General features: G+C 39.9%; 1 protein-coding gene across 1 annotated transcript in view; it reads right to left on the bottom strand.

Annotated features, from left to right (window-relative positions):
* LOC143856099 (AP-1 complex subunit gamma-2-like) overlaps nucleotides 1-10903 on the bottom strand; it is a 41678-nt gene extending 30775 nt beyond the window's left edge. Inside the window, exons 1-3 of the mRNA XM_077366154.1 lie at nucleotides 10548-10903; nucleotides 6128-6430; nucleotides 5467-5608 (exon numbers count right to left, since the gene is read on the bottom strand). Of these exons, the coding sequence (XP_077222269.1) occupies nucleotides 5467-5608; nucleotides 6128-6430; nucleotides 10548-10579 (477 nt within the window). The 5' untranslated portion in view covers nucleotides 10580-10903. The remainder of the gene's footprint in view (nucleotides 1-5466; nucleotides 5609-6127; nucleotides 6431-10547) is intronic.
* Between the last annotated feature and the right edge of the window lie 8084 nt (nucleotides 10904-18987).

The raw sequence follows: 18987 nt of genomic DNA, 5'->3' as shown, positions 1-18987 counted from the left end.
CAAAAAAAAAAAGAATAGAAAAAAATCATACCAAGATTCCTATTGAAACTATTTAAGTGATAATCTACGGGTTATTAAATTCTTTTTCTAACTAAAAGGTTCTGACATACTATTCAAATTCCAAGTGTATTTTCTATCAAGTTAAATGTGACTATTACAAGTGAATATAGTAAAAGGCAAATGCAGAAGGTCCAAAAAACTAGCAAGAACAATGTCCACCACTCAGAGAGGAAAAATAGAGGAACTTCAATTTCACAGATCTATCTAGGTAAAGCCCCCAACGGCAAAACTACAGATGAAATGATAGACAAAAGCAAACTCATGTATGCAGTCCAGACCAGTACAACGCCTTGTTTGGCAAAGCAGCAGAATGAAGTCGAACTTAAGAATAGGCTTACCAAAGTCCACTGTTAGCATCTTCCAGGAATGCTCATTTTCTCATAATTGCAGGAGGATAAATTCTCTACTCTAGATCCACTTCATTTTCTTGATCCATTCAACTCTCTAGTCCCAATGATCTTTTAACTCTTTATCGCTTTACTTCACAAGGAAAGGTTGGGGATCACAAAGTACATCTGCTATGATATCCTCATTAGAATTTTGATTGCAAATCCACAATATTATCGTCAACCAGAAACCAAAACTCCATATGGTGGACAGCACAATGGAATGCAGAGAAAAGTGTCAACCCCTCATAAGGAACAAGAGCCTCAGAACAAAGCACTACGTGCGTCCACATCCCTGAGCGCTCAACAGAAATAATCCTCAACTCAATTGTGACAGACAGCAAAATTTGGACCATGAAGTTCCAAAGTTTGTGTTTCACCATGAAATCCAAAGTATAGGGGTTGGTGAACATGCAAACAAGCCTGTCACTGGTGAGGATGAAGGAATATTAGAGCTGCTTCAGCCAATATGATTTGACGAGCCAAAAGAAACAATCACTTTGTTTATTTTTATTTGTTTTGTCAAGAAATTGAAATTGGCCATATTCTGAAATTTAACCATTGGAAACTATTGTATCACAAATTTTAAAATAGCCATCAAGATTATCTTGAAAGCAACAATTGCTGTTTAACACATCATCCTCCAAATATGCCTGTGCAATAAAATAATAATGGAAAATATGAGTGTATTGATTGCAAGAGACTGTTCGAAGGTATTATAACCTCGGGAAATTTTGACAGTTGACGTTTATGATTTGATAATTATATACAATATTAAGTCACAGTTTTATTGGTTATATCAGCCGATAAAAATTGAGCCATTAAAGACAAGGACATATCCTATGATGGATAGAAGCTTCTTTCTGTTAGGATCGGGCTGCTTTTCATCATCTTCCTCTTCATCATAGTCATTTTACTATGCAGAAGGAGGTTACTTGAATTTTTCATATTCCCCGGAAAAATCATTGCAGAACATAAGGCTAGGAATGCAGGAAAAGATGGCTATGTATACGGGAAGGGAAGAACGAACAGAAACAAGAAAAGCTAGCTGTCACGGGAATGAAAGCACTCATTTATTGTGGTTTTTATTCAAATTTACAAACCAAATTGTTGAGAAAATCCACCGGGCAAAACAATCCGATCGTGCACAAATTAAACTGAAAAGTAAAATAAACAAACAAGCCACAAGATGAAGACCAAGATTTTACGTGGTTCGGCCAAGCCTACTCCACGGGCGAGAAACATGATCTTCCACTATGAGAAAAAACAATATACAAGGATTACAAAAGATTAATCACAAAACCCACAACCCTTTGCTTGCTTCTCAACCCAAGACCGTACAAGAGAGTAACCCAAGAGAAAACCCAAAGAAGAAACACAAGAGAATAACCCCAATAAGAAATCCAAGAGGATCCCAAGAAGAAACCTACTGTCTCCTTCCTTCTTTCTCTCCTTTCTTTTCTTTTTCTCCTTTTCTCTCTCTCTCTCTAGCCTCTCTTGGGCAGCCGACACACCTGACCCAAGAGACTCCCACACGTCTTGCCGTAGGTGAAAGGAACTTTTATACTCTAGGTTTTCTAACAAACACCAAAAAAAGAAAAAAATAGTAAAAAAAAACTTCCTCGTTTTGGATTCTGCCTTCCCACCGGCATGGTGGGAAATAAGGCAACTTTCCCAACAATCTCCACCTTGGCTTATTTCCCAGCCACATGAACATTTTCCGTTGATGTCGCCACCGATCCGCTATCGCCGCAAACCACCATTGGCCTTTTGAAGTACCAGCTACACACCCTCGAATCATCCTGGTTCTAACTCCTCCCGATTCGATCGACACGACCAATGCACATGTGTAGCTGACAACCCGTTGACTCACACAGTCAACCTGGGAGAGGGATCTCGATCCATCCACCCTAACGTAGGTACTGTCATCCTCTCACCATCGTCTGCAACCTGGAAACCTGTCTCTGCACCAACTGCGAAAGAGACCCTACATGTGCGCACACAATTTTCATGTTTCCAACTACCCATCGATATCTTAGGAACACTAGTCACTGTGTCCCCGACCAGATGATATAATCCGCCACACTTCTCTTCTTCCATCAAAACCATACAGCAGCTGATTCTCATAGCTCCACCTGCAGCTGAATACCTGCAACCCCTAGAGTCCAACCGGCCAAGCGATACTAGATTCCTTCGCATATTTGGGACATACGCAACACTACCCAAAGTACGGACCACTCCATCGAACATCTTGATCTTCACCGTCCCAACTCCGGTAAGGTCACAAGTAGACCCGTCACCCAAGGACACTACATCCGCCCTTGTCTCTTGGAACGTATCAAAATATTTACTCCTAGAGCATACATGAACAGAGCACCCTAGATCTAAAATTCACTCATCATGAAAAGTGTGAGAACGTTTCCAAACTCTTCACCCTGCTCATCTGTTACTGTCACCGCCGTATTCATAGCACCATTGTCCGCCTAGTCAGCTCTCTTCGGACAATCCTGCTTGATATGGCCATATTCCTTGCAGCGGTAACATTGCACGCCCTTTCCGCCGACCTTAGATCTTGACCTGCCTTTTCTAATCCCCTGTCAGATGACCTTCCTCTTTGATTCCCACCACGAACAACCAACCCATGCTCTTCACTTCCACCAAGAACAGGTTTCTTCCGCATCTCATTCGATAAGAGCGACGCCGTGACTTCCTCCAATTTTATCGTATCCTTACCAGGCAATAAAGTCATCACCAAGTTGTCGTCATACGAATCAGGAAGCGAAGTAAGAAGCAAAAGGGCCTTGTCATCTTCCTTCAACTTTTCGTCAACCTTGTGGAGCTAATCCACAAGCCCATTGAACACCTTGATGTGTTCCAAAAGATTCCCGCCTTCTTGCATCTTCAACCCGTATAATTGCCGCTTCAGATACAACCGGTTGGCCAAGCTTTTTGACATGTAAATCTTTTCCAACTTCTCCCATAATTTAGGCGCATCTTCTTCTTCCATAACATTAAACATAACGATATCTGCCAGACATAGTCGAATCGTGCTGACCACCTTGGACTCAATGTCTTCCCACTCGGCATCTATCATCTTCTCCGGCTTTCCATCATCTCCCTTCAACACCTTAGCTAATCCCTATTGAACTAAAATGTCCTTCACCCTCATCTGCCATAGAGTGAAACTGCCCTTTCCGTCAAATCTGTCGATATTGAATTGAGTAGAACTTGATTTTACCACCATCTCAGACTACTCCGCACTTCACAGTGTAGCACTCCACCTCAAACGAGAATTTTTCTTAGGCAATCTTCCTACTCCCAAAGATCACTCTAGCCATGATCCAACCACAACACCCATGATCACTCCACCCGACCTCAAAATTGCTCCAACCACAGCTCTGATACCAATTGTTGTGAAAATCTGCCGGGCAAAACAATCTGATCATGCACAAATTAAACGGAAAAGTAAAATAAACAAACCAACCATAAGATGAACACCAAGATTTTACGTGGTTCGGCCAAGCCTACTCCATGGGCGAGAAACACGATCTTCCACTATAAGAAAAAACAATATACAAGGATTACAATGGATTAATCACAAAATCCACAACCCGCAACCCTTTCCTTGCTTCTCAACCCAAGACCGTACAAGAGAGTAACCCAAGAGAAAACCCAAGAGAATAACCCCAAGAAGAAATCCAAGAGGATCCCAAGAAGAAATCCAAGAGGATCCCAAGAAGAAACCCACTTTCTCCTTCTCTCTTTCTCTCTCTCTCTCTCTTTCTCTCCTCCCTTTTCTTTTTCCCTTTTCTCTCTCTTTCTCTAGCCTCTCTTGGGCAGCCAACACACCCAAGAGCCTCCCACATGTCTTGCCGTAGGTGAAAGGAACTTTTATACTCCAGGTTTTCTTTAAAAAAAAAAAAAAAAATTCTCGTTTTGGATTCTGCCTTCCCACCAGCATGGTGGGAAATAAGGCAACTTTCCCACCATAAATATAAAATTAAAAAATAGGAACCAGCGAAATAGGTTGTTTTGGTTGCCATAAATGACGTGGATCCGTAAGGCACCCTCGTGGTTGGACTCCTGAAAGTGCTGCCTCCAATTTATCATTCCTCAAATATTTATATGAATTACATTTGAAATGTGGTACGCACTAAATTACTGAGTGTTCAATGTTATTAAACCATTATCGGTACTTTTTTTGCTTATATTATGGTTTTTCTATATTTGTCCTTATTCTGGAATTTGCTGATGTTTCATCTCGAATGTGCATTTGCATATGTTTTGTACGTTTCCATAATTGTACAGGATTTTCACCGAAATTTCCATCTGAAACCAACATGTTTCTATTTCCATCACGAACAAAACACATACCGAAACCTGAAACCTTGTATACAAAATAGTGTCACCAGCCACATACTTAAACAGAGTAATTTTTAAGAATAAAGAAGGTACTTTTTATAGCATAACTAATTAAAGAACAAGAAAATCACAATTTTGGTTCATAAAAAAATAAAGCCAACAATTATCACACATCATACATAATTCTAAGTTCTAAAGTATTTACAACCTAAAGACTCTAGATTGACAACTGTCATATCACATGATTATACATATACCGAAAGTACAGCCTCGCATACTATCCGTTAAGCTGATCCTGATTAAGAACTCCACGAAGAAGAATCAGATTATGTGAAGAACAAATATTCAACCACAAAAGCACTTAGCTTTTAGGAAAAATAAAAAGTAGCATCAACGGGCAATTTACGAAAAATTTATTGGTAAAGGGGGAATGCATTATAATCTAAGAACGCAGGGAAGAAAATGAGGTTAAACTCCCAATTCAACAAGCAATGATGTGATGAATCTAAATAGGTGACTACATTTCAACAAAGATAATCTGCTAATTATAAAAATGACTACTCCATTTTATTGCAGTCCTAACAGACACAAAAAATAATTTCAGGATGGCTTGAACTCCTAAATCGAAGGAAATGATATAACCTGAGGAAGAAATAACCTTTTTCCGTATGTTCTGGTCTCTACTCTGAAGCAGTTTTTCCACTTCTGGTGCAAGATCACGTGCCATTTCTGCTGAACAAATATTTCCTAATGCACAGAGAGCAAGCCCCACAATATACTGATTTATGAGATTGAGATCTCTATACACATGTTAAGGGATTCCTGCCATAATACATAGCTAAGATAATTTAAGTTTTAAAAGTTATCAAAAAACAGTCTAGCAATGTATATATAATGGATAACCGTTCAAAAAATGCATATATAATGGATAGAAAATTGGGTGAAGACCAATGTCACAAATATCATTCTCGGGAATTTCTCGGCAAGGGAAAATCCTGGGATATATTAATTTTTTCAGGTTTATATCGGGAAAAATGATAAAAATAAAAATATTTAAAAATATATAAATATATAAAATTTTAAGAAAAATATAAAATAAAAATATCGGGATAATATCGGGATATTATCACGATATTTATGATAAAAATGGAAATATCGCTATATTGTTAAAATTTCAGGATTATTTCAGGATTTTGTCGTTTTATCAAAATGACGTGATAAAAATCGATATTTTGAAAAAAAAAAAAACAATATTTTGAAAATATAGCAGATATTAGGTGAAGACTAGTAAGAATATTCACGTAAAAGTCCGTGGATACTGTTTTAAAGAGTTTGTAACCAGCATAAGAACTTCTTGTCTTTCATCAAGAAGCAGCATGAGGCCAAGATATCCTATTCGCTTTTCAGGAAAGCCAGCAGACGCAATCAACTTTAGGCATTCCATTTGACCAAAATGCGTGGGATAACCGAGCATGTGAATGAACATGAGTTTTGCTAGGTTACGATGCCTATAGTCTTGGTCATTGTCACTGACAGAAGCACGTATAGAAGCACACTCTTTTCTTACAACAGCACGTTCCTCGGCTGCAGTTTTGCAAGCACGTATAGCCCGAATCATATCCCTGCAATTAAACAGTAAGCATATATCATACCATTCAAAAAAAAAAAACAGTAAGCATATCTTACTTGAATGATTACAAAAGTTCAGTTGAAAATTTTAGGACAACTAGCTGCCAACAGTAAAGCGGAACCTATAAGTATTTATGGCACGCATGCTTTGATTGTCTTCACTTGCATTAGAAGCCAAAGTAGTATAGCATTTCATAGAAGAATCACGGAAAGAAAATTGTCCTTCAAACTGATTGATTGTGAGACAATAAGAAAGGTTAAACCTTTATTTCATTGTCATCATTCTCTTTTAGGGAAGGTTTCTTATTTTTGGTAGGATCTCAATAAGCTCTTCCCAATGAAGACACATGAAAAGTCGATATTGATGGTTTCTTAAATGAAATAACTTCTGCGTGTGTAGATCAGTAGAACAAAGACAATTTTTTTCATTGTCTACTGCATATTTTGTCCTTCAACAAAATCACTGCAGAAAGTTCACTCTCCGTGAGAATTTCGGGTTTTAGGCATCAGCTTCAATATATTATCTCATTATTGTCGTTGTGGTGCAAGAATGCAATTTAGGTTATCAGCCCCTGATGTCCAATGACCGTAAAGTCAACAAAACTGGACAATCTAGTCCCATGTGGTTTCCATGGAATGGGCCATGGTGATATTTGCAAGTACATACGTGGTCCACAGTGATGAAGTAACTTTTACTTATACGTTTACCTCTCATCCTCTCATGGAAGTGATGAGAGGCGTAGGCCAACAAACAGACCTCATTAGTTGTTACGATATCTAGACACTCGAGTCCTGCAAATATTGCACCTCCAACCAAACGCCCAATGTTGGGAGAACATTCCACAATCTTAGAAGGAGAGTTCAAAGAAATGGTGGGCAAAGGCTTTTCAAGGGACAAACATGATGTCGTTGTGACTCCATAAGACTCTAACAGCGGGCCGTTTGCTTGCAGGAAGAGTGGGGTTTAACAATTGGGATTTTCAAAAGAGAATAACGTGTCGGTGCCAAGTTGAGGTATTGAACCTATAGTCACTAAGTGGCTCCAACCGGTGTTTAAAAATGCGGATGCACGGGACGCGGCTGAAGAAAATCCTAGTCGACTCGGCACGACGCGGCCGAGTACTCGGTTGACGCGGTCATGATTCGGGAGAGTCAAAGGAGTTTTTATTGACTCCATAGGGCAAAACGTGAAACGCGGCCAAGGTAAAAGGGATTCGACTCAGGGGAGTCCACGATGACACAAGGGATTTTAAAATTATGGCTCCAACACATGCAAACAAAGCATGCCTGAAGCAAAATTGGAAGGTAGGAAATAGAAGGCAAAGGAGAACTAAGGGTTTGACCCTTTTGATAGACTAAGAAGGCCCGGCGCCCATTTGTTGGGGGGCAATCCCCTAGACAATACAAAAGCAACAAACTAAACCTAGAAGAGGGAGTCAACAAACTAAACCTAGAAGAGGGAGTCACCTAGAAACCAGCAGGTTCCCGTGATTAAGGCAAGGGTGTACACTCAATATGTTGGCCTTGGAAGAAACGGGAGGCAAAAGAGAGTCAATGCATGAGGCCAAGCAGTATCACATAAAACCTATAGGAAACCCTGCCAAATCCATATGTGGCAAGTGAATCAAAATACCTTACCTGCATTCTTAACTCTGTTCTGTTCGGGACGGGATTTTTGAAAAATTCCCTAAGAAATGGAATCTGGAACACAAAATCGAAAGGAACCTTCCGAAAGATCGGACGTTGAAGGTATTTTTTCAATGTTTGCCCCTTAAACCTAATTTTAACATTGTTGAGAGACCTTCAGGGTAATTTATTTCTCCCAATGAATGGGAAGGTCAAAACACATCAAAAACCCCTATTTCGCTTAGATTTGGGCTTTTCTAAGTTTCATCCAGGGGGTGAAGATGACCATTTCTGGTCAGATTTCCGTGCAATCCCTCCCAAGATTGTTTCTATCACTGCATTTTACACCTATGGGCGACCTAATTCCCTTCACCCATGGTTTAATTTGGAGGAGTTACCATATTTTTTTAAATATGTTACAATATTTTCAGTTTCCACTGCATATTCCCTATTTTTCTTACATAATATCGCAAAATGGGTTTGGTACCATCTAGTGAGGCATTGCCCATTTGTTCCAATAACGGTAGATAAGATGATCTGGCATGGGCAATGCTACATTGTTGTCGGGTAAATGTAAAATTTGTAGTTAGTGCAAAAAGTAATACCCACTAGAGACACTGCCCGATTAAAAGGACATCTAATGGGAGTTGGTAAGGATGTAATGACTTGTAGGAACCACCAAATATTAAATGGAAAGGATTTGGAGAGATTAAAAGAAAGGACAAGAAAAGGTAGGGTTATGACATAGACCGAAAATCCACATGGTTTGCCTATGGTGAAGAGGAAGAGGAGGAAGAAGAAGATATTCCATTACTAGCCCCCAGACATCTAGATCAGGGAGAAGTAAAAACAATGATGTAATGACTTGTAGGAACCACCAAATGTCAAATAGTAATGGAAAGGATTTGGAGAGATTACAAGAAAAAGACAAGAAAAAGTAGGGTTATGACAGAAATCGAAAATCCACAATGTTTGCCTATGGAGAAGTGGAAGAGGAGGAAGAAGAAGAAGGTATTCCATTATTAGCCCCCTGGACATCTAGATCAGGTAGAAGCATAGTTGCCAGGGCAGGAAATGGATTCGGGAAGCGAAACGGGAAACGGAAACGGGAAACGCAAGAAAAAATAGATGGGAAATGAGAAACGGGAAAACAATAAAAAATCGTACGAGAAACGCCTTCGGAAACACACTAGAAATGTTTCAGAAACGATAGAGAAAAGTTCATGAAAATGCATGTGAAACACAAGGAAAACATGAAAAATATGGTTTTGTGGATTTAAATTTTGTTAAGTTCAAATTTCTATTTGGATATTTCTTACTTTTAGTTTTTATTTCAGTATATGCCATTGTTTTCCTTTTTAATATATATTCCACAATTTTTTTGTGTGCTTTTTTTTAAATAATTTTCATGAGTTTCACACATATTTCCAACGTTTCACATACTTTTTCTACAGGTTTTCCATACGTTTCTCAAGTATTTCATATGAATTTCTTATTTGTTTCTCATGCATTTTGGAAACTAGTTTCCCACCTTTTATGGTAAACAAGTTTCCCACCTTTACGAAACGCGTTTTAGGGGAAATGAGTATCCCAATTGCCCAAGGAGTTTCCGGCTACTATGGGTAGAAGTAAAAGAAACGAAGTGTCGGAAGTGAGTGGATAAGAAAGGGGTTGAAACAATTTTTTGCTCCATGGACAACCCCTAGAAGCCAAGCATAAGAAATGGTTTGGCGATTAAGAAATGGGTCAATGGGGTTGACATGGCAGTTTGCAAATTTTGGTATTTCAATGCTGCCAAGTTCCAATATTGGCAGCCAATGATTGATGTAGTGTTTTCCATTGGACCGAGGTACAGGTCATTCTCTTATCACGGCTTAAGGGAGAAGATTTTGAAGAACACCTTGCAATAATTGGAGTAGTCGATTGAGGTCAAATTCTAGTGGAAATTCATGGGGGTTATGGTTGATATTGGATGGACACAGCAACATTTGTTGATAAATTTTATGGACACGGTGCAATGCAATACTTTTTGCCTCTTAGAAGTAACCAATAGCCCTTTTGAATGGAGAATATTGAAAAAAGCACAATGATGTCGGTTTCAAACAAGAACCTTGTACATGAATATGATCACAATCTAGATTTTTTAAGGAGAAAATGGTTAGGATCCTATCAAAACCATAAATTGACCTATCTTCATTGTCCGTAGAGAATGAGCCTTAAGCTCACTTATATAGAGAGGAAACTAATAATCCCAATCTAACTCGGATTAGAATTACTGGTAATTCCCAAATTACCCTAAAATCTCTACACTCTCTCAAGGGCATCGTGTTTTCAACAAAATTCATTTTATTTAAGAGAATTCGGATGAATCATGCGATCAATCGCATTCCTATTTCAACTAAGGAAATTATATTCAACAAAATCTCTACTGGTGAAAATAATTGAAAAAAAAAAAGAGTAATCAAAAGCAAAATCGAAACGTACCTCAATCGAGTACCGGATGAGAAAGGATTCATGGTTAGATCCGTTGTGAATCGTCGTGAAATCGCCCGCTCCGTTCAGATCCAAAGAGAAGCGAAATGAAAGAAGAGATCGCAAGATCAAGATGCGTAGAAAATGGAATAAACGAAGCTCGAGATCCGGTGAGAAAAAATTGATGGATCTGATGAGAGAGAGAGAAGAAGAGAGAGAAAAATAACGAGGGTTTGGATCTGAGCAAGAATTTGGGATCCTTTCTCTTTTTCTTTTATAATCCTCTCTCTCTCTTTTTTCTAGTGCGAAAGGGAGAGACTGAGAAGAGAGGAATTTGCGAGCAGATCTATTTTGTCTGTTTTTGTTCTTTTTGGGTTGCAGACTTGCAATAGAAAATTATTTTTGACAAAAAATGAAACGGATATTGGCACTACTAGTTTTGATAATTGGCACTAACTCATCCGTCTTTTATTATTTAAACAGCAGTCTGAGTAATACAGTTCCCAAAAAGCTATCATAAGCCAATTTAAAAAAGAAGGAGAGAGAGAGAGAGACGAGCTAGGTTTCTGCAAAAAAAAAAAAAAAATTCTGAAATGGCAAAGAGATATCATTAAAAGAAAGGATGACCGAGATGGGCCACACCCAGATGTACAAGAGAGAAACAAGAAAGAAAAATACAAAATAAACTGCGGAGGGAGAAAATCAAACAACTCCAACTCCATACGAAGAACCCCACTTCTAGCCAACACATCCACCTCCCCATTAGCACTCCACGTGATCGAAGACAATAGCCGGTCCCGAGATTAGATCCTCAATTTCATCAAAAAATGATAAAAATCTCCAAGGAGGCAACACCATCCTTTTTCAACCAACGAATCACAATGAGTGAATCGCCCTCCACAATGGTGAATCGCCCTCTCTATCTAATCTCTTGATACCATGATACACAGCCTTCACTTCTACCTCCGAAGCATCACATCTCTCCAAATGACCAGAATAGGCCCACACAACTACACCAAGGTTAGACCCGGCAAACGGGTAACCCGCGTAGGTAAGGGTACGACCCGCGGGGGTACGGGTAAAAAATACCCTCGATTCTACGGGTAGGTTTTTTATGTACCCATACCCAACCCGCGCGGGTTGGGTAAACCTGCGGATAACCCAAAACAAGATAACAAATATGCCGGTCTTTTCACCATGAATGAAAATTAATGTAAATATTACCTAGACTCCAACAGCAAGATCGTACCACAATGATGAAATTAGCTTCAGAAATGAGATTTACGTACCAGAGGCTTGAATCGAAGAAGATGATGGTGAAATGGGTCTGTAAAGATGGGTTTTGGTTCAGCAAAACAGAGAAGGTGATGGGTAGGTAAGATTTTGCAGGTTTAATGGCTGGATCTCATGGTTGTTGCTGGAATTAGGTTGAAGATGGTGGTGGGTAGAAGAAGATGATGGTGTTGGTGGTGGAAATGATAGAAGTAGAGGTGGCTGATGGTGGTGGCGAGGGTGGGAGAGGTGGTGGTCGGCGATCGGAGAGGGAATGCTATCTCGGGAGGTTGGGCTAGGGTTTCATGGATGCTCAACTCGAGTGGAAGGAGAGAAAATAGATGAAAACAAAATGAATCAATAACTTGTCAATTTGTTTAGTGAAAAAAACCTAACCCTAGTATTGTGGGTAACCCGCGGGCACTAGTGTCCGACCCAGACCCACCCGCCGGTCACGGGTGCCGGTCATTTTTTGACGGGTTAAAAAAATGCTACCCGTACCAAGGGGTCGGCGATCGGAGAGGGAATGCTATCTCGGGAGGTTGGGCTAGGGTTTCATGGATGCTCAACTCGAGTGGAAGGAGAGAAAATAGAAGAAAACAAAATGAATCGATAACTTGTCAATTTGTTTAGTGAAAAAAACCTAACCCTAGTATTGCGGGTAACCCGCGGGCACTAGCGCCAGACCCAGACCCACCCGCCGGTCACGGGTGCCGGTCATTTTTTGACGGGTTAAAAAAATGCTACCCGTACCAACAAATTTTGATACGGGGCGAGTGTACCCGTAGGTATGGGTCACATTTTGCCGGGTCTAACCAAGGTCATCACGGAACAACCCGCCAACCCCAGCCGAACCCGGAATTCCAAAACTCGAACCATCAAAATTCAATTTCCACTTCCCATAAGGTGGAGCCTCCCAACGCTGAGTAATCCGAAGCCTATTTTCCCTACTGAAGCAAACTACCCTCCAACCCTCCCATAGATCAAATGCCGATAAAAAGCAGAAGGACGGAAGACATTTCACCCAAGATATCAATACTGCAATAATTTTCATATAAAGCCAATGAGGCGATTTGGCAATCCCCTAAAAAACTCTAGAATTTCTCTCTTTCCAAATCACCCACCATGTCGCAAGCAAGCATATATTCCACAAAGTTTTTCCTTTCTTGCTCCATGGCACTAATTCCCATTATTGCAGCAAGCTTGGAATAGATAATGGAAACACCAAAGCAATACCAAACCTCGGAAATATGTAAGCTCATATCTGACGGGTGAATGAGCAATGCATGAAAAGATGAGCAACAGATTCCCCATCTTCCAAGCATAGAGGGCAATGGTCAATAAGCAACATACCACGCTTTCGAAGAAAGTTAACCATATGAATCCGATCACAACATACTGCCCACCCGAAGAAACAAACTCTAAGAGAACAGTGAAATTTTCATACCTTGGTTGAGGTGGATGATACACCATTAGGCATTAAGATAAAATAGAAAGATTTGACAAAAAGATGCCCGAAGATTTTGCAGTCCATATTCTTTTATCCAAACTGTTCCTCTTAATGTAACACCCATCAAGAAGCTCAAAAAAACGGGATGCCGACAACTCCCAATCAAAGAGATTCCTCTTGAATACTGATGTCTATACTGATACACCCCCAATAAAGTCAAGACAGTCCCCAACTAAACCCTCTTTATCGGAAGCAACTCTATAAAGGTCCGAGAACAATTCCATAAGAGGCTTCTCCGCACACCACACATCATTCCAAAATTTTATCCTGTCCCCGGTATAGACTCTAAACCTAATGTTCAAATTAAATGAATGAGCCATTTTCAAAATATCCCGCCACATGGTCAAACCCTGTTTCTTAAAGCAATCACCTAATTCCCATAACTCAAGCCTAGGCAACTAACCATATTTACTACCAATAACTCTAACCCACATTTGAGAGTGTTCCTCGCCAAACCTCCACAACCATTTTCCCAACAGTGCATGATTAAATTCTTTGATTCTCCTAATGCCCAAACCACCTTTTTTAATGGGTAGGCAAACTTTATTCCAACTCACTAATGGAATACCTTTTTTCTCATCATTCCCTCCCCATAAAAATCTTCGTTGAATTGTTCAATCCCCAATGCTACACTAATTGGGCACTTGAACAAGGACAGAAAATAAATGGGGATACTGGCCAACACTGCCTTGACCAACACAAGCCTTCCCCCTCTAGAAACGAGATTCCTTTTCCACGTGTCCAACCTCCTTTCAATTCTTTCAACAATAGGTTATGGAAGACCCAAATATGAAGACGGTAAATGATCCAACTGACATCCCATAATTTTTGCCAACCCAATGGCATCACCCCGGGGAATGTTTAAAGCATGCATTCAAGACTTGTGGAAATTGGATCTCTGTCCAGTAATTAGCTCGTAACATCTCAGGGTGGATTTCAAATTCAACACTTGAATCCTATCCGGCTCGCAAAACAAAAGAGTGTCATCAGCAAATTGGAGATGAGACACCTCTACCTTCTCCCTTTCCAATATTGAGTCCACTAAATAATCCCATCCCAACCCCTTTGGACATCAACCTACTAAGAGTCTTGACCACCAAGAGGAACAAAAAAGGGAATAATGGATCCCCCTACCTAAGACCATGGGATGATTTGAAGAATCCTTCTGGGGACCCATTAATCAGAACTGAGAACCAAGCCGACGAGATACAACCCCTCACCCTGCCTCTCCATCTACTACCAAACCCCCATTCCACCCCATCATAAGCCTTTTCCATATCCAGCTTGCAAGATATTCCTCCCATGCCAAGCTTAATATATGAATCAATAGCCTCATTGGCTACTAGTGAACAGTTTCAAACCTAAAAGGAGGGGGTCCCCATGATTCCAATCTGGGATCCAAGAGAAGGGGACAATGATCAGAACCGAGTGAATAAGACCCTTTTGGTAAACTTCAGGAGCCAAGTTCATCCATCCAGGACAAATGAGAAAATGATCAATTCTACTATGACCATCTCCTCTATTCCAAGTAAACCTAGCACCAGACAAAGGCAAATCAATTAAATTATGATTTGAAATGAAGTCTGCAAAGGCAACTATGTTTAGTTTAGATCTCCGACATCCAATTCTCTCACAGACATACCTAATTTAATTGAAGTCTCCTCCAATACACCATGCATAGGCCCATCTGCTCCTAGCACTATTAAGTTCCTCCCATAACAATCTCTTGTCAGCCATAAAGAAGGACCATAAACACCAGAGAATAACAACAAAGATGCATCATCCACCCTCCGAAGAACAATAGAAATTGAAAATATACTCTTCCATTCCTCCTCCATTACCCACCTAGATTCATCCCAAGCTATTAAGATGCCCCCTCCCCCGAGGCACCAATAGCTCCAACAAATGAGAATCCCAAATCCGATCTACCCCCGAGACTTTTCATAGTATTCCTATCGATCACCTCTAACTTTGTCTCTTGAATGCAAATTAGCTCCGGCTTAATGTTTTTAATTAGCCCTTTTAAATGAACCCTGCAATTATTAAAACATGCTCAATATTAGTAGCAAATTTTTTTCTCTTTTTTGTTTCCAAAATTTAGAGACAGATGAAGTATGAAACGATTATGGTTAATTTAGAGGGATATTGTTAGCTCACTCTAAGTAAAAATGGAATAGAGTAGTTTCGAAGCTTATATTTTTTCATGGGTAAAATGCATAAACTTTTAGAAATAATTTTCCTTTCTAGACTTTTTTTTTCCAGAAAATTCTTGCAATCCAAACAGGATGATGTAAGGGCTCGTTTGGATACCTCCCATTTTGTATTTGGATTTGGAATTGAGTTTTGAATACAAATTGAATAGATCCGGCAGCTCATGTATTATAGGCATCCAAACGGGCCCTAAGTGTTTAATTCAGTATTTTAGAAACACGACCATGTCAAAAATGTGACTTACACGACCTTATTTACTACTTGGTTGCTGTCCAAATTGCCTAATAAATCATTATCTTTGGAATTAGAAAAGGTTAAAATATTGAGTTAAACGCCTATATTTATTAAGATATTTTATCGATTAATAAAGAATCTAGTTTAATATTAAAGTTTTTAATTTTATTCTAACTTATTAAGAAAATGTCTTCCTCTCTTATTTTATCTTCTTAGGCTATGGTTGGTTGCATCCAATTTCCTTGTAGGTATTGAAATTAGAAATGTAATCAACAAGTGTAATACTAGCCAAGTAGTCTCCAATTAAAGTAGTGGTAAGCAATGTTTGTTTGTCAACTAAAGTAGTTTCCCAGTGCGGAATCCGCACTGCCAAAATAACAGGGCAGAAGGGGTATCATTACAAATAGAGAGAGTGCTAAAACTCAAGACTTCACATGCAAAATATCCCATTTTTTCAAGTTGTTTGGTAGGGAACAAAAGTCGTGTCGCATGGACAGGGGAGTGACTTTTTTTTTTCTGATGGGCAAACTAGGGTTAGGCAGGGACCCTACCAGATATATTAAACAAAAAAAGAACATTACAATCTTTGGTACAGAGCGCCATTAGCGTCTTTCAATACAATCTCATCAAGTTGAGGGGGGATATTTGGTAAGTCAATGTCTTCTCCTTTGATGGAGCAATCAGGTTTGGAGAGGAAATCAGCAGCATTGTTAGCGTCCCGCCATATATGAGTAATTTTCCATTCTTCAAGTGAGTTTAGGACTGCAGAAATGCTTTTCATGGTGGCATTTTTTCTCCACAGGCACTTATATTCCCGATTCAGAACGAACCTTTACGCTAAACTTCGGAGTCCGATTCAATCCAAATTCTCTTGTACACTTTCCGCGCTGCTAGGTTTATCCCATGAAGAATTGCCTCCATTTCCAGCTCATGGATTGGGGCTGGTTGAGCGTCAATGAAGAAAATTCCTTCAACTCTTCCTTCACTATCTCTCGTAAGTCCTCCAATACTCGCCTTGTCCATTGATAATGATGCATCAGTGTTAACCTTGATATGGTCCGGCCTTGGTTTCACCCAGCTACAATGTCTTGGTTGTCTCCCTTCGTAGTGGATAGGAAGGCCAAGTTGATGGCGATTTGTTTCTTCTTGGCCATCGGCTTTTCATCGAGATTCAAAATAAGGTCTGGGTTTTTATGACGCTCAGAATTGAAGTAAGGACAATTCGCTCCTGTACTCTGGTTTTTTCGTGCAGCCAGCTCGCATTATGTCCCTGCCACAGGCAGTATATTGTGGCCCCGAAAGCCACCCTGATTGTTATAGCACTTTGCCCCATTCCCTTGAATTGATTTCTCATCCAATCTTCTTCTTCAGCTCTAGTCCTCTTTGCTTTCCTTCTATAAGTAAATAGCTAGAGGATTGAGTGCCAGACCCACGCCGAATAAGCACAATTGAAGAATAAATGATCACAGCTTTCCCTGTCAGAATTGTATAGAGGACAGTTCGTCTCCCGGGTTTTTCCCATTTTATTCAGTTTATCTCGGGTAGGGAGCTTTTGGTTCATAGCCATCCACTCAACAAAGCTGTGTTTTGGAATATGACCCTTGTACCACACCGATTTGTACCAAGGTACATGAGGATACTTTGTGCAGAGTTGATCCCAGACCGATTTCAGAGAGAAGCTTCCATCAGTTGTTGGCTTCCATATTGGATCATTTGGTTGCCCTGGAATAACAATGATTGTAGAAAGAATCTTTTTGACTTCAGCAAAGATAGTATTATCAAACGCAATACTCCATCTTCCTTCAATCTTGAGCTGATCTTGCATCATGGGGGATATGATTTTGCTCCATGTTAATTGCTTTTTGAGAGATAATTGGGCCTTCTGGAATCCAAGGGAGAGACATGGATGCATGTTTTGATTCAAACTATCGGAGACTACTTACCATGTCTCTCCCTTGTCTCCATGGAGTGCCACATTACCTGTTTGGATGCATGTTTTGATTCAAACTATCGGAGACTACTTACCATGTCTCTCCCTTGTCTCCATGGAGTGCCACATTACCTGTTTGGATGCATGTTTTGATTCAAACTATCGGAGACTACTTACCATGTCTCTCCCTTGTCTTCATGGAGTGCCACATTACCTGTTTGGAAGCGTGTTTTGATTCAAACTAGACATGGCAAGTAGTCTCCGGTAGTTTGAATCAAAACATGCATCCAAACAGGTAATATGACAACTCATAACCAACCAATTGTCCTCCTCCTTTTTCATTTTTCATTTCATTTTTTCTCTATTTTTTTTTTCAACGAAAACAAAAGGTGATCTATTAACAATATTACAGTTCAACTTGGGTTAAAGTTGAACCAATATCCAACGGGTTGGACTGGAGCAGGAAAAAGGTCATTTTTTTTATCAATTGTGCTGTGTTAAAACACTGGTTTTAAATGACTAATATGTCAATTGCCCTTAGGCTAGAGGTGCAACCTGGGTTAGGTTAGTTTGACCTTCTGATAAAAACGAATTGGAATACGAGCAGGTTGGTTGAAGTGTAAGCTTGCCTCAAGAGTTCTGTGTGACCATAAAATCCCTACCAAGTTGAAGGGAAAATTTTATAAGATAGCTGTGAGGCAAGCCAAGTTGTACAGCTCAGAATGTTGGGCCACCAAGAAATAACATGTGCATAAGATGAGTGTAGCGGAGATGCGAATGTTTAGATGGATGTGTGGCCACACAAGATTAGATATAATTAAAAATGAAGACATTTGTAAAAGGTGGGTGTGACACCAATTGAGGAGAAGATGAGAGAGCACCGCTTAAGATGGTTTGGACATATCCAACGTAGGCCTTTGGATGGTCCAGTGAGAAGAGGCGACTTGTACCAAATTGATGGAGTAAAAAGAGGTAGGGGTAGACCGAAAACAACTTGGGTAGAAACAGTGAAGAAAGACTTGATAGCTAAGAACATAACAGAGAACAAGACCTTGGATTCATAGGATGGAATGGAAGAAAATGAGCCACGTAGAAGAACCCAACTAGTGCTAGGATTAGAGCCAGGTAGATTCCTTTCACAGGATTCATTTACCCGACCCCAACTAGTTTGAGACAAAGGCTTCGTTGAGAATCAACCCGAACCCCGCACCCCATTTTAAGGTAAAAGCTCAACCCGAAACCCAAAATCAACACGACTTGCACCCATACCTTAGCCCCGTTTGGATTGCCGGGAA

Source organism: Tasmannia lanceolata, unplaced genomic scaffold (assembly GCF_043159265.1).
Source record: "Tasmannia lanceolata isolate RefF3 unplaced genomic scaffold, GAP_Taslan_0.1 ptg000023l, whole genome shotgun sequence".
Taxonomy (NCBI): Eukaryota; Viridiplantae; Streptophyta; class Magnoliopsida; order Canellales; family Winteraceae; genus Tasmannia; species Tasmannia lanceolata.
The sequence above is the reverse complement of the archived record's forward strand: the minus strand, read 5'-3'. Positions and strand labels throughout refer to the sequence as shown.